At 34.5% G+C, this 15,331-nt stretch overlaps 1 protein-coding gene across 1 annotated transcript; it reads right to left on the bottom strand.

The window, feature by feature from the left end:
- Window positions 1-10,622: 10,622 nt before the first annotated feature.
- On the bottom strand, window positions 10,623-14,466 carry LOC139897900 (cytochrome b561 and DOMON domain-containing protein At5g35735-like). The gene is made up of 3 exons (XM_071880612.1): window positions 13,785-14,466; window positions 11,576-11,830; window positions 10,623-11,135 (listed from the first exon to the last, which is right to left on the bottom strand). The coding sequence occupies exons 1-3, from the start codon at window positions 14,391-14,393 to the stop codon at window positions 10,806-10,808; spliced, it is 1,194 nt and encodes a 397-aa protein (XP_071736713.1). The 5' UTR covers window positions 14,394-14,466; the 3' UTR covers window positions 10,623-10,805.
- Window positions 14,467-15,331: the final 865 nt, after the last annotated feature.

The following is a 15,331-nucleotide window of genomic DNA, read 5'->3' as shown; positions in this document are numbered from 1 at the left end:
AGAATTCCTCGGCACAAATATTTAAGGCGAGATCAGTTTGTAAGACATTCGAAGAACATTCCAAGAATGCCTTGGTATATAAAAGGCTTTCGTTCAAAAGATAGGGGATATCACATTGGGAAATCCATAGGTTACGATGTGTTTACTTTGACGCATATATTGCGGGGAACCCAAATGCTATTTTACGCAACGGGTTAAGAAATTATTTTGACTCAATATATCCGAATATAGGACTTCGTGATTTAGAAAAAGCGGCTAACATGCAACATAAAGAAGCATGTTATGCTTACGGGTTAGTAATGTTCGCTTCTCACCAAAGTGAGAAAAAGAACATCGGGCTACAACTATTAAACAAAACATTCCCACAAGTGACGGAGTCGGTAATTGGGGTAAGAAATGAGGTTTTTAGGTTATTACGAGACTGTTGGTCATTACGTAACCTTCATTCTTTTGACGACGTTACAACACATTGTCTTACTATCAGTCACAACGGTTATGTTCCACAAAACCAAGGATGGGAAGTGGTATTAGTAAAACCAGAATGTATGACTTGTTTCTGGACGTATGAATTACGTGTCTTTATTGCCTTTGCTGAACGCCTTATTTATTAACTAGAATTATCTTCGCAACTACTTTGTATCAAAGTTTTATGTGCTATATTTCATGCTATATGTAAAATAGCGGTATTGTAAGTTTGCAAGTTATTGTATAAAGGTTTGAATATGATAATTTTTTTTTGGTTGTGATTAGTTTTTCATATAGAATTGTAGTAGTTGAAATGGTATGTTAGCTACTAAATATGAACTTAACGGGTAGGTACTACCCGAATTAAAGAGTATAAAACACTAATATGAAGAAAGAGCTTTTATAAATAAGTTCATATTACGCTACGAAATACTATTGACTACTCTTGATATTCTATATGATTAACTCATTTCATTTGACTATTTTGAAGGAAATGGCACCGACTACTCGACACACCTTGAATATGAGCGAAGAGGAATTTCGTGCCTTTCTTGCTTCAAACATAGCCGCAGTACAGGCCGCGTTACATACCAACAATAACTCTGAATCTAGCAATACAGCCAACGGCGCAAGAAATCGTGTAGGATGCTCCTACAAAGAATTCACTACCTGCAAACCTTCAGAATTTGATGGGACCGAAGGACCAATCGGATTGAAACGGTGGACCGAGAAAGTTGAATCGGTCTTTGCCATAAGTAAGTGTGCTGAAGGAGACAAAGTGAAGTACGCTACGCATACCTTCACAGGTATTGCTTTAACATGGTGGAATATCTATCTAGAGCAAGTGGGACAAGATGCTGCTTACGCGCTACCGTGGTCAGCATTCAAGCACTTGATGAACGAGAAGTACCGTCCTAGAACCAAGGTCAATAAGCTCAAGTCAGAACTTAGAGGGTTACGAACACAGGGATTCGATATTACTTCGTACGAAAGACGATTCACAGAATTGTGCCTATTGTGTTCGAGAGCATTCGAAGATGAGGAAGAGAAGATCGACGCGTTTGTGAAAGGGTTACTGGAGAGAATCCAAGAAGATATAAGTTCACACGAGCATGCCTCCATACAAAAGGCATGTAGAATGGCTCACAAACTAGTGAACCAGATTGAGGGAAGAATTAAAGAACAGGCGGCAGAAGAGGCTAACGTGAAGCTAGTCAAAAGAAAGTGGGAGGAAAACGGTGATAAGAGTCACCAAAACAACAACAACTATCCCAACAATCGCAACATCAATCGCAACTACAACAAACGGCAAAACAACAACAACAACAACAACAACTACAACAATCATTCCAACAACAATAACAACTGCAACAACAACAACAACAATCAGAAGCAGCTATGCCAAAGGTGTGAAAAGTATCACTCGGGGTTCTGCACCAAATTTTGCAACAAGTGTAAAACAAAATGGTCATAGCGCGGCGAAGTGTGAGGTCTACGGACCAGGGGTTAACAGAACGAAAGGAACAAATAGTGTCAGAACGAGTAATGGCGGAGCAAGTAGTGTCGGAGCAAGTTATGCCAATGTAGTTTGTTATAAATGTGGAAAACCGGGCCACATTATTAGAAATTGCCCGAACCAGGAGAATACGAATGGACAAGGCCACGGAAGAGTTTTCAATATTAATGCGATAGAGGCACAGGAAGACCCGGAGCTTGTTACGGGTACGTTTCTTATTGACAATAAATCTGCTTACGTTTTATTTGATTCGGGTGCGGATATAAGCTATATGAGTAGAGATTTTTGTGCTAAATTAAGTTGTCCATTGACGCATTTGGATAGTAAATTTTTACTCGAATTAGCAAATGGTAAATTAATTTCAGCAGATAATATATGTCGGAATCGAGAAATTAAACTGGTTAGTGAAATATTTAAGATTGACTTGATACCAGTAGAGTTAGGGAGTTTTGATGTGATAATCGGTATGGACTGGTTGAAAGAAGTGAAAGCAGAGATCGTTTGTTACAAAAATGCAATTCGCATTATACGAGAAAAAGGAAAACCCTTAATGGTGTACGGAGAAAAGGGCAACACGAAGCTACATCTTATTAGTAATTTGAAGGCACAAAAACTAATAAGAAAAGGTTGCTATGCTGTTCTAGCACACGTCGAGAAAGTACAAACTGAAGAAAAGAGCATCAATGATGTTCCCGTAGCAAAAGAATTTCCCGATGTATTTCCGAAAGAATTACCGGGATTACCCCCACATCGATCCGTTGAATTTCAAATAGATCTTGTACCAGGAGCTGCACCAATAGCTCGTGCTCCTTACAGACTCGCACCCAGCGAGATGAAAGAACTGCAAAGCCAATTACAAGAATTTTTAGAGCGTGGTTTCATTCGACCAAGCACATCACCGTGGGGAGCTCCTGTTTTGTTTGTTAAGAAGAAAGATGGTACATTCAGGTTGTGTATCGACTACCGAGAGTTGAACAAACTTACCATCAAGAACCGCTACCCACTACCGAGAATTGACGACTTATTTGATCAACTACAAGGCTCGTCTGTTTATTCAAAGATTGACTTACGTTCCGGGTATCATCAAATGCGGGTGAAAGAAGATGATATTCCAAAGACTGCTTTCAGAACACGTTACGGTCATTACGAGTTTATGGTCATGCCGTTTGGTTTAACTAATGCACCAGCTGTGTTCATGGACCTTATGAACCGAGTGTGTGGACCATACCTTGACAAGTTTGTCATTGTTTTCATTGATGACATACTTATTTACTCAAAGAATGACCAAGAACACGGTGAACATTTGAGAAAGGTGTTAGAAGTATTGAGGAAGGAAGAATTGTACGCTAAGTTTTCAAAGTGTGCATTTTGGTTGGAAGAAGTTCAATTCCTCGGTCACATAGTGAACAAAGAAGGTATTAAGGTGGATCCGGCAAAGATAGAAACTGTTGAAAAGTGGGAAACCCCGAAAACTCCGAAACACATACGCTAGTTTTTAGGACTAGCTGGTTACTACAGAAGGTTCATCCAAGACTTTTCCAGAATAGCAAAACTCTTGACTGCATTAACGTATAAAGGGAAGAAATTTGAATGGAAGGATGAACAAGAGAAAGCGTTTCAGTTATTGAAGAAAAAGCTAACTACGACACCTATATTGTCATTGCCTGAAGGGAATGATGATTTTGTGATTTATTGTGATGCATCAAAGCAAGGTCTCGGTTGTGTATTAATGCAACGAACGAAGGTGATTGCTTATGCGTCTAGACAATTGAAGATTCAAGAACAAAATTATACGACGCATGATTTGAAATTAGGCGCGGTTGTTTTTGCATTAAAGACTTGGAGGCACTACTTATATGGGGTCAAAAGTATTATATATACCGATCACAAAAGTCTTCAACACATATTTAATCAGAAACAACTGAATATGAGGCAGCGTAGGTGGATTGAATTGTTGAATGATTACGACTTTGAGATTCGTTACCACCCGGGAAAGACAAATGTGGTAGCCAACGCCTTGAGCAGGAAGGACAGAGAACCCATTCGAGTAAAATCTATGAATATAATGATTCACAATAACCTTACTACTCAAATAAAGGAGGCGCAACAAGGAGTTTTAAAAGAGAGAAATTTAAAGGATGAAATACCCAAAGGATCGGAGAAGCATCTTAATATTCGGGAAGACGGAACCCGGTATAGGGCTGAAAGGATTTGGGTACCAAAATTTGGAGATATGAGAGAAATGGTACTTAGAGAAACTCATAAAACCAGATACTCAATACATCCTGGAACGGGGAAGATGTACAAGGATCTCAAGAAACATTTTTGGTGGCCGGGTATGAAAGCCGATGTTGCTAAATACGTAGGAGAATATTTGAGGTGTTCTAAGGTCAAAGCTGAGCATCAGAAACCATCAGGTCTACTTCAACAACCCGAAATCCCGGAATAGAAATGGGTAAACATTACCATGGATTTCATCACTAAATTGCCAAGGACTGCAAGTGGTTTTGATACTATTTGGGTAATAGTTGATCGTCTCACCAAATCAGCACACTTCCTGCCAACAAGAGAAGATGACAAGATGGAGAAGTTAGCACGACTGTATTTGAAGGAAGTCATCTCCAGACATGGAATACCAATCTCTATTATCTCTGATAGGGATGGCAGATTTATTTCAAGATTCTGGCAGACATTACAGCAAGCATTAGGAACTCGTCTAGACATGAGTACTGCCTATCATCCATAAACTGATGGGCAGAGCGAAAGGACGATACAAACGCTTGAAGACATGCTACGAGCATGTGTTATTAATTTCGGAAACAGTTGGGATCGACATCTACCGTTAGCAGAATTTTCCTACAACAACAGCTACCATTCAAGCATTGAGATGGAGCCGTTTGAAGCACTTTATGGTAGAAAGTGCAGGTCTCCGATTTGTTGGAGTGAAGTGGGGGATAGACAGATTAAGGGTCCGGAGATAATACAAGAAACTACCGAGAAGATCATCCAAATTCAACAACGGTTGAAAACCGCCCAAAGTCGACAAAAGAGCTACGCTGACATTAAAAGAAAAGATATAGAATTTGAAATTGGAGAGATGGTCATGCTTAAAGTTTCACCTTGGAAAGGCGTTGTTCGATTTGGTAAACGAGGGAAATTAAATCCAAGGTATATCGGACCATTCAAGATTATTGATCGTGTCGGACCAGTAGCTTACCGACTTGAGTTACCTCAACAACTCGCGGCTGTACATAACACTTTCCACGTCTCGAATTTGAAGAAATGTTTTGCTAAAGAAGATCTCACTATTCCGTTAGATGAAATCCAAATCAACGAAAAACTTCAATTCATCGAAGAACCCGTCGAAATAATGGATCGTGAGGTTAAAAGACTTAAGCAAAACAAGATACCAATTGTTAAGGTTCGATGGAATGTTCGTAGAGGACCCGAGTTCACATGGGAACGAGAAGATCAGATGAAGAAGAAATACCCGAATTTATTTCCAAAAGATACGTCAACACCTCCAACTGCTTAAAATTTCGGGACGAAATTTATTTAACGGGTAGGTACTGTAGTGACCCAAACTTTTCCATGTTTATATATATATTAAATGAAATTGTTATTTACATGATTAAGTGTTTCCAACATGTTAAGCAATCAAACTTGTTAAGACTTGTAAAAACTATATGATGACATATATATGGTTATATATATAGTTAAAATGATATTATGATAAGTAAACATATCATTAAGTATATTAACAATGAACTTCATTTGTAAAAACAAGACTACTAACTTAATGATTTTGAAACGAGACATATATGTAACGATTATCGTTGTAACGACATTTAATGTATATATATCATATTAAGAGATATTCGTACATCATAATATCATGATAATATAATAATTTAAAATCTCATTTGATATTATAAACATTGGGTTAACAACATTTAACAAGATCGTAAACCTAAAGGTTTCAAAACAACACTTACATGTAACGACTAACGATGACTTAACGACTCAGTTAAAATGTATACACATGTAGTGTTTTAATATGTATTCATAAACTTTTGAAAGACTTCAAGACACTTATCAAAATACTTCTACTTAACAAAAATGCTTACAATTACATCCTCGTTCAGTTTCATCAACAATTCTACTCGTATGCACCCGTATTCGTACTCGTACAATACACAGCTTTTAGATGTATGTACTATTAGTATATACACTCCAATGATCAGCTCTTAGCAGCCCATGTGAGTCACCTAACACATGTGGGAACCATCATTTGGAAACTAGCATGAAATATCTCATAAAATTACAAAAAATTGAGTAATCATTCATGACTTATTTACATGAAAACAAAATTACATATCCTTTATATCTAATCCATACACCAACGACCAAAAATACCTAAAAACACTTTCATTCTTCAATTTTCTTCATCTAATTGATCTATCTCAAGTTCTATCTTCAAGTTCTAAGTGTTCTTCATAAATTCTACAAGTTCTAGTTTCATAAAATCAAGAATACTTCCAAGTTTGCTAGCTTACTTCCAATCTTGTAGAGTGATCATCCAACCTCAAGAAATCTTTCTTATTTACAGTAAGATATCTTTCTAATATAAGGTAATACTCATATTCAAACTTTGATTCAATTTCTATAACTATAACAATCTTATTTCGAGTGAAAATCTTACTTGAACTTGTTTTCGTGTCATGATTCTACTTCAAGAACTTTCAAGCCATCCAAGATCCTTTGAAGCTAGATCCATTTGTCTCTTTTCCAGTAAGTTTATCCACAAAACTTGAGGTAGTAATGATGTTCATAACATCATTCGATTCATACATATAAAGCTATCTTATTCGAAGGTTTAAACTTGAAATCACTAGAACATAGTTTAGTTAATTCTAAACTTGTTCGCAAACAAAAGTTAATCCTTCTAACTTGACTTTTAAAATCAACTAAACACATGTTCTATATATATATATATATATATATATATATATATATATGATATGCTAACTAAATGATTTAAAACCTGGAAACACGAAAAATACCGTAAAACTGGACATACGCCGTCGTAGTAACACCGCGGGCTGTTTTGGGTTTGATAATTAAAAACTATGATAAACTTTGATTTAAAAGTTGTTCTTCTGGGAAAATGATTTTTCTTATGAACATGAAACTATATCCAAAAATCATGGTTAAACTCAAAGTGGAAGTATGTTTTTTAAAAATGGTCATCAAGACGTCGTTCTTTCGACTGAAATGACTACCTCTTACAAAAATGACTTGTAACTTATATTTCCGACTATAAACCTATAATTTTTCTGTTTATATTCATAAAATAGAGTTCAATATGAAACCATAGCAATTTGATTCACTCAAAACGGATTTAAAATGAAGAAGTTATGGGTAAAACAAGATTGGATATTTTTTATTTTTGTAGCTACGGAAAATATTAACAATTCTATACAAATCATATCCTAGCTAACTTATATTGTATTATACATGTATTCTAATATATTATGTAATCTTGGGATACCATAGACACGTATGCAAATGTTTTGACATATCATATCGACCCATGTATATATATTATTTGGAACAACCATAGACACTCTATATGCAGTAATGTTGGAGTTAGCTATACATGGTTGAGGTTGATTCCAAAAATATATATACTTTGAGTTGTGATCTAGCCTGAGACGTGTATACACTGGGTCGTGGATTGATTCAAGATAATATATATCGATTTATTTCTGTACATCTAACTGTGGACAACTAGTTGTAGGTTACTAACGAGGACATCTAACTTAATAAACTTAAAACATCAAAATGAATTAAAAGTGTTGTAAATATATTTTGAACATACTTTGATATATATGTACATATTTGTTATAGGTTCGTGAATCGATCAGTGGCCAAGTCTTACTTCCCGACGAAGTAAAAATCTGTGAAAGTGAGTTATAGTCCCACTTTTAAAATCTAATATTTTTGGGATGAGAATACATGCAGGTTTTATAAATGATTTACAAAATAGACACAAGTACGTGAAACTACATTCTATGGTTGAATTATCGAAATCGAATATGCCCCTTTTTATTAAGTCTGGTAATCTAAGAATTAGGGAACAGACACCCTAATTGACGCGAATCCTAAAGATAGATCTATTGGGCCTAACAAACCCCATCCAAAGTACCGGATACTTTAGTACTTCGAAACTTATATCATATCCGAAGGGTGTCCCGGAATGATGGGGATATTCTATATATGCATCTTGTTAATGTCGGTTACCAGGTGTTCACCATATGAATGATTTTTATCTCTATGTATGGGATGTATATTGAAATATGAAATCTTGTGGTCTATTGTTACGATTTGATATATATAGGTTAAACCTATAACTCACCAACATTTTTGTTGACGTTTTAAGCATGTTTATTCTCAGGTGATTATTAAGAGCTTCCGCTGTCGCATACTTAAATAAGGACAAGATTTGGAGTCCATGCTTGTATGATATTGTGTAAAAACTGCATTCAAGAAACTTATTTCGTTGTAACATATTTGTATTGTAAACCATTATGTAATAGTCGTGTGTAAACAGGATATTTTAGATTATCATTATTTGATAATCTACGTAAAGCTTTTTAAACCTTTATTGATGGAATAAAGGTTATGGTTTGTTTTAAAATGAATGTAGTCTTTGAAAAACGTCTCATATAGAGGTCAAAACCTCGCAACGAAATTAATTAATATGGAACGTTTTTAATCAATAAGAACGGGTCATTTCATGTATGAGCCCGTGAAATAAATGGGCCCCCTAAAAGCATGGGCCCCGTTCAAATGAATGGGTTGCACCACCTTTGGGCCGGCCATGCCATTAACCTATCTATAGATTTATTAAATATATTCACTTAGACCATTTGTTATGGTAGATGGTTATGGTAGATGGTGTGGGATGATGGGTAGATGGTTGGTTATGGTAGATGGTGTGGGATGATGGGTAGATGGCGTGAGTTTTCTTTGAACTTTTTTGCTGATTAGGTAGTGTGGATTTTAAATGTGAAGTAATGGTGATTAGGTAGTGTGGATTTTAAATGTGAAGTAATGGTGGTGTGAGTTTTGGTGTAGTGCTATGTGGATTTTAAATGTGAAGTAATGGTGGTGTGAGGTTTGGTGTAGTGCTGATGTGACAGTTAATTTGATTTTTTGTTTATAAATAATATGTTTAATATTATTTTTGTTAATCAAATAAGAGGTATAAAAATTACAGTAAAATTTAACAATGGCCTTAAAGGACTCGTGTTCTGATTTAAAGAACATTAAATTAAAAGGTGACCCCAAAACTGCAATATCCTATACAGAGGCGATTCTATGTTATAACCCGTGGGGTCACGGGACACCGCTAGTTTGAAAATTTTAAAATACTCGGTAAATTGTATAGAACACCACTAAATTTAAATGTATGACCCCATATATTTTTTAAATATGTAGTTTTTCCTTTAAATTGTATAAGACACAACTAAATTATACTACTCGGATCCCATATATTTTTTGAATTTATAATTTTTTTTAAGGTAAACTATCACTAAAATATCAATCTAATATAATTGGTACTGAAAAATATTTCGGGACTCCATTGAGTTATGATCCTAGAATCGGCACTGATCCTATAGTGCAATATTGAGAGACCGCATTAGGCATCAGGTTGTTGCAAATATATCTTAAATACGAAAACATTCTTCCACTATCAACATGATCCGAACTTTGACAGATCATCAGATGTAGTAGAAACATTTAAGATCAAGTAATGAAGGTTACATATATTGTGTAAATACGAAATTCATGTTATCTGATTAATTGCTGATTCTTTTAGTTAAATTATTCATAATCCAGGTGCTTGTAACCAGACATAAAGCAACTGTCCATGAATATCTTCACAACAACTATGATTGGCTGATTCTTATGGCAGGTATGCTTAACTAAGAGGTTCGGTTGCAGTTTTCCGTTGAGTATAACGCGTTGCTGCAATCTTTAAACATCATCATTAAACGAAATGCTATTTTGGTCTATTTTCTTTCAGTTCACATCTTCATCTGCATTTGACTCGTGCACTTATGTATAGGTTGACTTGGTTTTTTTTTTTTTTTTTGGTCCAATTATAAATGCTTAAAAAATTATTTAATATCTATTTATTAATTACATAAAATAAACCAGATATTGAATGAGTTGATATGAAGTTCCTGGATTCGTAAGAATCGGAGTAGATCATACAAACAACCTGGAAGTTTCGATGTAATTTACAGTGTACATACTATTGTCTCATTTCCACTTAGATACTTAATCGAGTCGGGATATCGTGAATTTACTAGTAGCAAATAGAAGCACACTCTTTCGGGTCTTGACTCACTTCACCTTTGAAAAAGGTACTAAAACATAAGGATAGCTTTTAAAAAAACCTGTTCTGTTTTGGTGACAAAAAACAACTCATGTGTCATATTCATTTTGTATTTTTGCATTTGAATCAGATTAGTGTGTTAGTAATTAACATACTCTTTATTGAGTACTTATTCATATGGATCAAGATTCTGTTTTGGTTCTGTGGTAGTAATATAATGTAAGATACACATAATTGCATATAACAATACAAACAAGTATAGATCAATATATATAACAAAAAATATTACAACCCATGTCTAAGTGTAAATGACAAAAGAATATATATAACTCCTAAAATGATAAACCAACCTCAATAATAACATAAACTATAAACATCACTCTACTAAAATATTAGATCATATAACCTCAAAAAACTCTATGCTACCTGACTGTGACCATGGCCGTGACCATGACCGTTGCCTGTGTACGCACCGTTTCCAACGGGCCCCGTTTGTTTGTCTTCCTTCTTTCTCTTTAAAACCACGAACCAAGTAAACGATTCCAATGAACCTGCAATGGCTGCCAATGCTATGAGTACACCAATGTACGCATTTTTCCATTTCTTCTCGGGGTCCAAGATATCGAGTCCTTTGAACACATTAACGATGCCAAGGACGATCACTGTGTATCCTACACCCCCGTGGTAGATGTTCCAGTACTTCCTATATTTGTTATCGGGCTTCGGCCTCAACAGAAGTGCAAATACCTGTACACATTCACAATCACATTCATGTTTAGTTGATTCACATTCAGGGGCGGTGCTAAGAAGGGGCAGCCGGGGTCAGCCACCCTCGAGGATCCAATTTTTTTTTAGTGTAACTATATGTTAACGTTCTATGTTTAATGTATTTATATGTTAAAATTTGACGTTTTACGTCCGTTTTCTTGTTTTTAAATTTTTTTTTTTTTTTTTAGATTTTACACCCGTCGAAAAAAATTCCTGGTTATCTTGTTCACATTAGAGGTGGCAATTTTGACCAAGGAGGGTCAATTTGGGTTATGACTCATACAAATTGGTCAACCCAAACCGGCGTAACTTAAAAAAAATTGGCATGGTTTGTCCCGGTCGATGTGACCCGCCCATATTGTTACATCCAAATTTTACGTCCAGTCAATACCGAAAAGGATGGTGGTGGGGTTTAGTACCTGTAGGGTTCCAAGGGCGAAAAGGGCAATTCCAAGGTTTCGGTGAGTAGTGTATTTGATACCTACTGAGTCACTACCGAGTTTGAGTCCGGTCCCCCATCCTGCAACACCGACTCCGTAGGCTGTAATTTGGCAGGCAACATGGATGTAAAACCAGGCAGGATGAGCCACCTTGAATACTTTCAAGTATCTTGCAATCATGGCTCCCATTGGCATCAATATTCCCCAACTAACGGCGTTTAATACTCCATGAGTCTGTCAAATTAACAGAACACTGATTAATTAATTGAAATACAGAGGTGGTATAACCTACTTAAGTACTCTAGATCATTTGATTTACTTGAACTATTATTTCATTAAGGCCCCGTTTGTTTTTTTTCCTATTAAGTTCTCTTGTCTGAATATTAATAAGACGTCTGTGATAAATAAGTGACAAATAAATAACTAGTGTTTGTTTTATGTGCTGAATAACCGTCTGAATAATTGAATTTACCAAATTAACCATCTACATGAGCGGTTACTATAGCAGTTACTAAAAATTCGGGACCTATATGGAAATTCACATTTATTTGAATATTTTGTATTAAGACACGTCTTATTTAATAAGTTCAAAACAAACACTCCTTTATTACTCTCCATCTTAAGTTTCAATCTATTAAGTTCATTAAGTCAAAAACAAACATGGCGTCAAAATAGTTAACTATATTATAGTGAACAGTTCCAATTTAAGAATGGGGATGATTCTCACACACACTTTTTTTGATCCTCACACACCTATTTTAACCTTTTACTCTTCTAATAATACTCAATTGGTGTGTGCGGATCAAAAAAGTGTATGTGAGCCAAGAATATATATATTATTTTAAATAATACTCATATGCAAATTACCAATTACCAAATCTTCACTATATCAGAATGATAATTTCAACCTAACAGGCCTTAGCCTTGACATTAGCAGGATGTCACACTTCTAGAAATTTTGAAAAAGATTTCCAATCAAGACAAATGTTTAAACATGAGTCATTATTGATAAGATAAAAAAATATACTAATGTCATTATCAAGATTTATTAATCTTTAAGCCAAAGTATGACTTATTTATGGCATGTATATATCAACCACTAGTACCTTCTCAAAACCAGTATCTACACCAATAAATCCAAAACTTTTACCATAAGCAAATACCCTATATTCAAACTTGCCAGAATATTTTTTATATAAGATGAGACTAAGTACAAAAACCGGCCAACTAACTTAATCTTCTAAAAGTCATGCTCTACTTTTATAAAGAATACAATTTAAATTAAGAAGAAGTGTACAAATTTGAATTAATCAACTTGTATCTTAAAGCATCACTTGCACTATCTTATAAAGCTTCCTACCACTTTGTAAAAAAAAAAAAAAAAATCCATATTAAAATTTAATATAACATAAACTTAAACAGTATCACTCTTTTCTTCATTATTTGTTCATTAAATATTTTTTTTCAACTAAATTTTTTTAACAATTTTTTCTATTGTTTTTTTTTTTTTTTTTTTTTTTTTTTACGAGGAACCCACTATGGGCCAGAGCACATTGGCCCCCCCACCGCAGGTAAACCCCGGGTAAACGGCAAGCCAGCCCTCCACCGCTACCAGGTAAGTCATTCTCCAGTTTGGTCATTAAATGCGGGCACCCCTTAGGATTGAACCCGAGACCTCCCCTTCACTGAAAGTGCTGGTGGCCACCCAGGCTAGGCCTGGATGGTTTTTTTTAACAATTTTTTCTATTGTTTTTTTTTTTTTTTTTTTTTTTTTTTTTTTAAACTACATAAACAATAGAAAAAATTGTTAAAAAAAAACCTTTAACAGGTGAGGTTTTTCTATTGTTTGTTTTTCAATGAAATAGGTGAGGTTTTAAAGAACCTAAGCCTTTTATCAATTATATATATATATATATATATATATATATATATATATATATATATGTGTGTGTGTGTGTGTGTATATATATGTGTGTGTGTGTGAACTTGAAACCGAATACTGATGAAAGAAAAAAAAAATTTATAAATTTTTATTGATAGCGAGGATAAACAATAATAAAAAACTTTTTTTAGTGTTATTTTTTTTTTTTTTTTGGACATCCGGATGCCCCTATCTGTCTCCACTATGTACCGCCCATGAATATATGTAATTATTTATTACTCCTATTTATTTAAAAATATGGCTTACGTTTCTCCGGTGACGTACTGACCCACCAACCCCACCGCCGGCACCAACCTGACCGGTGACAAAATTCACCGTTCCAACTGCATTAGTGTTCTCCGAAGCCATATTATGAGCACCCGGTACCCCGTTTGAAACCGGACCATTTTGCCAAACTTGAGTAAAACTAGTTCTTCCACTAGGCAATACCAAAGTAGCAAAAATAACCACATCACCATTAACACTATCAGCGCTGATCACCGGCACGTTAAAACTTAACGGACTTTGTTGTAACGATGTAGTGTAACTATTTATGGACGAAGTATAAGCTTGAACCGACCCGTTTGCATTTGGTATAGCAACAAGTGCTTGTGTACCAACCATACCTGACCCACCAACGTTCAAACCCCATGCAACCCATGTTGACGTGGAAACTCCGGTGTGTCGGTATGCCACGTCGACAGTTCCGTTGTTAGCATGGTAGTTCCAATGAAGATGGGCGTTTTGTACGGGTAAAGTTACACATGATGCATATATTGCGTTATTTGTGAACGTGAAAGTATCGCAATTTTGAGCACTTGAAATGATCGAATTCGATATCAAAATACAAAAAAGTATGGTTAAGATTTTACCCATTTGGAAGATTTTTATGGGTTTTGAAGATCAAGTGATGAAGTTGATTAAAGTTGTGTGTTTTTTTTTTTCTATGAATAATAATTGTTCAAGGTTTATATAAAGGGAAAAATGTGTGTTGACTGAGTCTTTATTGGTACGAATTGGAAGATAGCAGGAAGGGGTTGATGTGGTGTGATCTATGAATAATTTATTATGTGATTTAAACATAATAAAAATCATGACTTTGAAAATCACTTTTAAACGCCTACAATAATTAACTTTATTTTTTGTTTTTAGTATATTGCTATGCTATGTATGTATTCTCTTAATTCTTATATTTGTCAATTTGTCTTACTATTTTTATTTTGTTTTTTTTTTCACTTGTTAAATTATTTAATCTGTAAAGACCAATAAATAATAAATGTTGTTTTATGTAATGGAAAAACACGGTTCATTCATATCATGTTACTAGTTTTATGAGCTCGTGCGTTGCACGACATTTATATAAATTAGTAGTCGATAATGTTAATATTGATACTTATTAAATGTATAATAAAATTACAATAAAAAATTCTTTATTACTGATAACATTTATATCGAAAACATTAGTATTAAATACTAATGCATAGATTATGAGTTCGTCTGTTGGTATCATTTTAACTTCAATTAACAAATAATCTATAAAACACCTAACATGAGCATCTAAAAAGCTATTTTAACACCGATCGTTAAGAATAATATTTATGTACGTTTCTAATTGTATATATTTTTAGTACAAACTAATTCCATTATATCACAATTTCAAACGAAGCAAAGCAGACATACATTTGAAGATTATCAAATAACCATTTAACTTCGATTGACAACATGAGCTCGTGCATATACATAATATTATATTAACGTAATTTGTTAAATTTATGCACAAACTGCAAATTAATTTTATATCATATAAAATATCA

The sequence above is a fragment of the Rutidosis leptorrhynchoides genome, chromosome 3 (assembly GCF_046630445.1).
Source record: "Rutidosis leptorrhynchoides isolate AG116_Rl617_1_P2 chromosome 3, CSIRO_AGI_Rlap_v1, whole genome shotgun sequence".
In the NCBI taxonomy this organism is placed as follows: domain Eukaryota; kingdom Viridiplantae; phylum Streptophyta; class Magnoliopsida; order Asterales; family Asteraceae; genus Rutidosis; species Rutidosis leptorrhynchoides.
The sequence above is the reverse complement of the archived record's forward strand: the minus strand, read 5'-3'. Positions and strand labels throughout refer to the sequence as shown.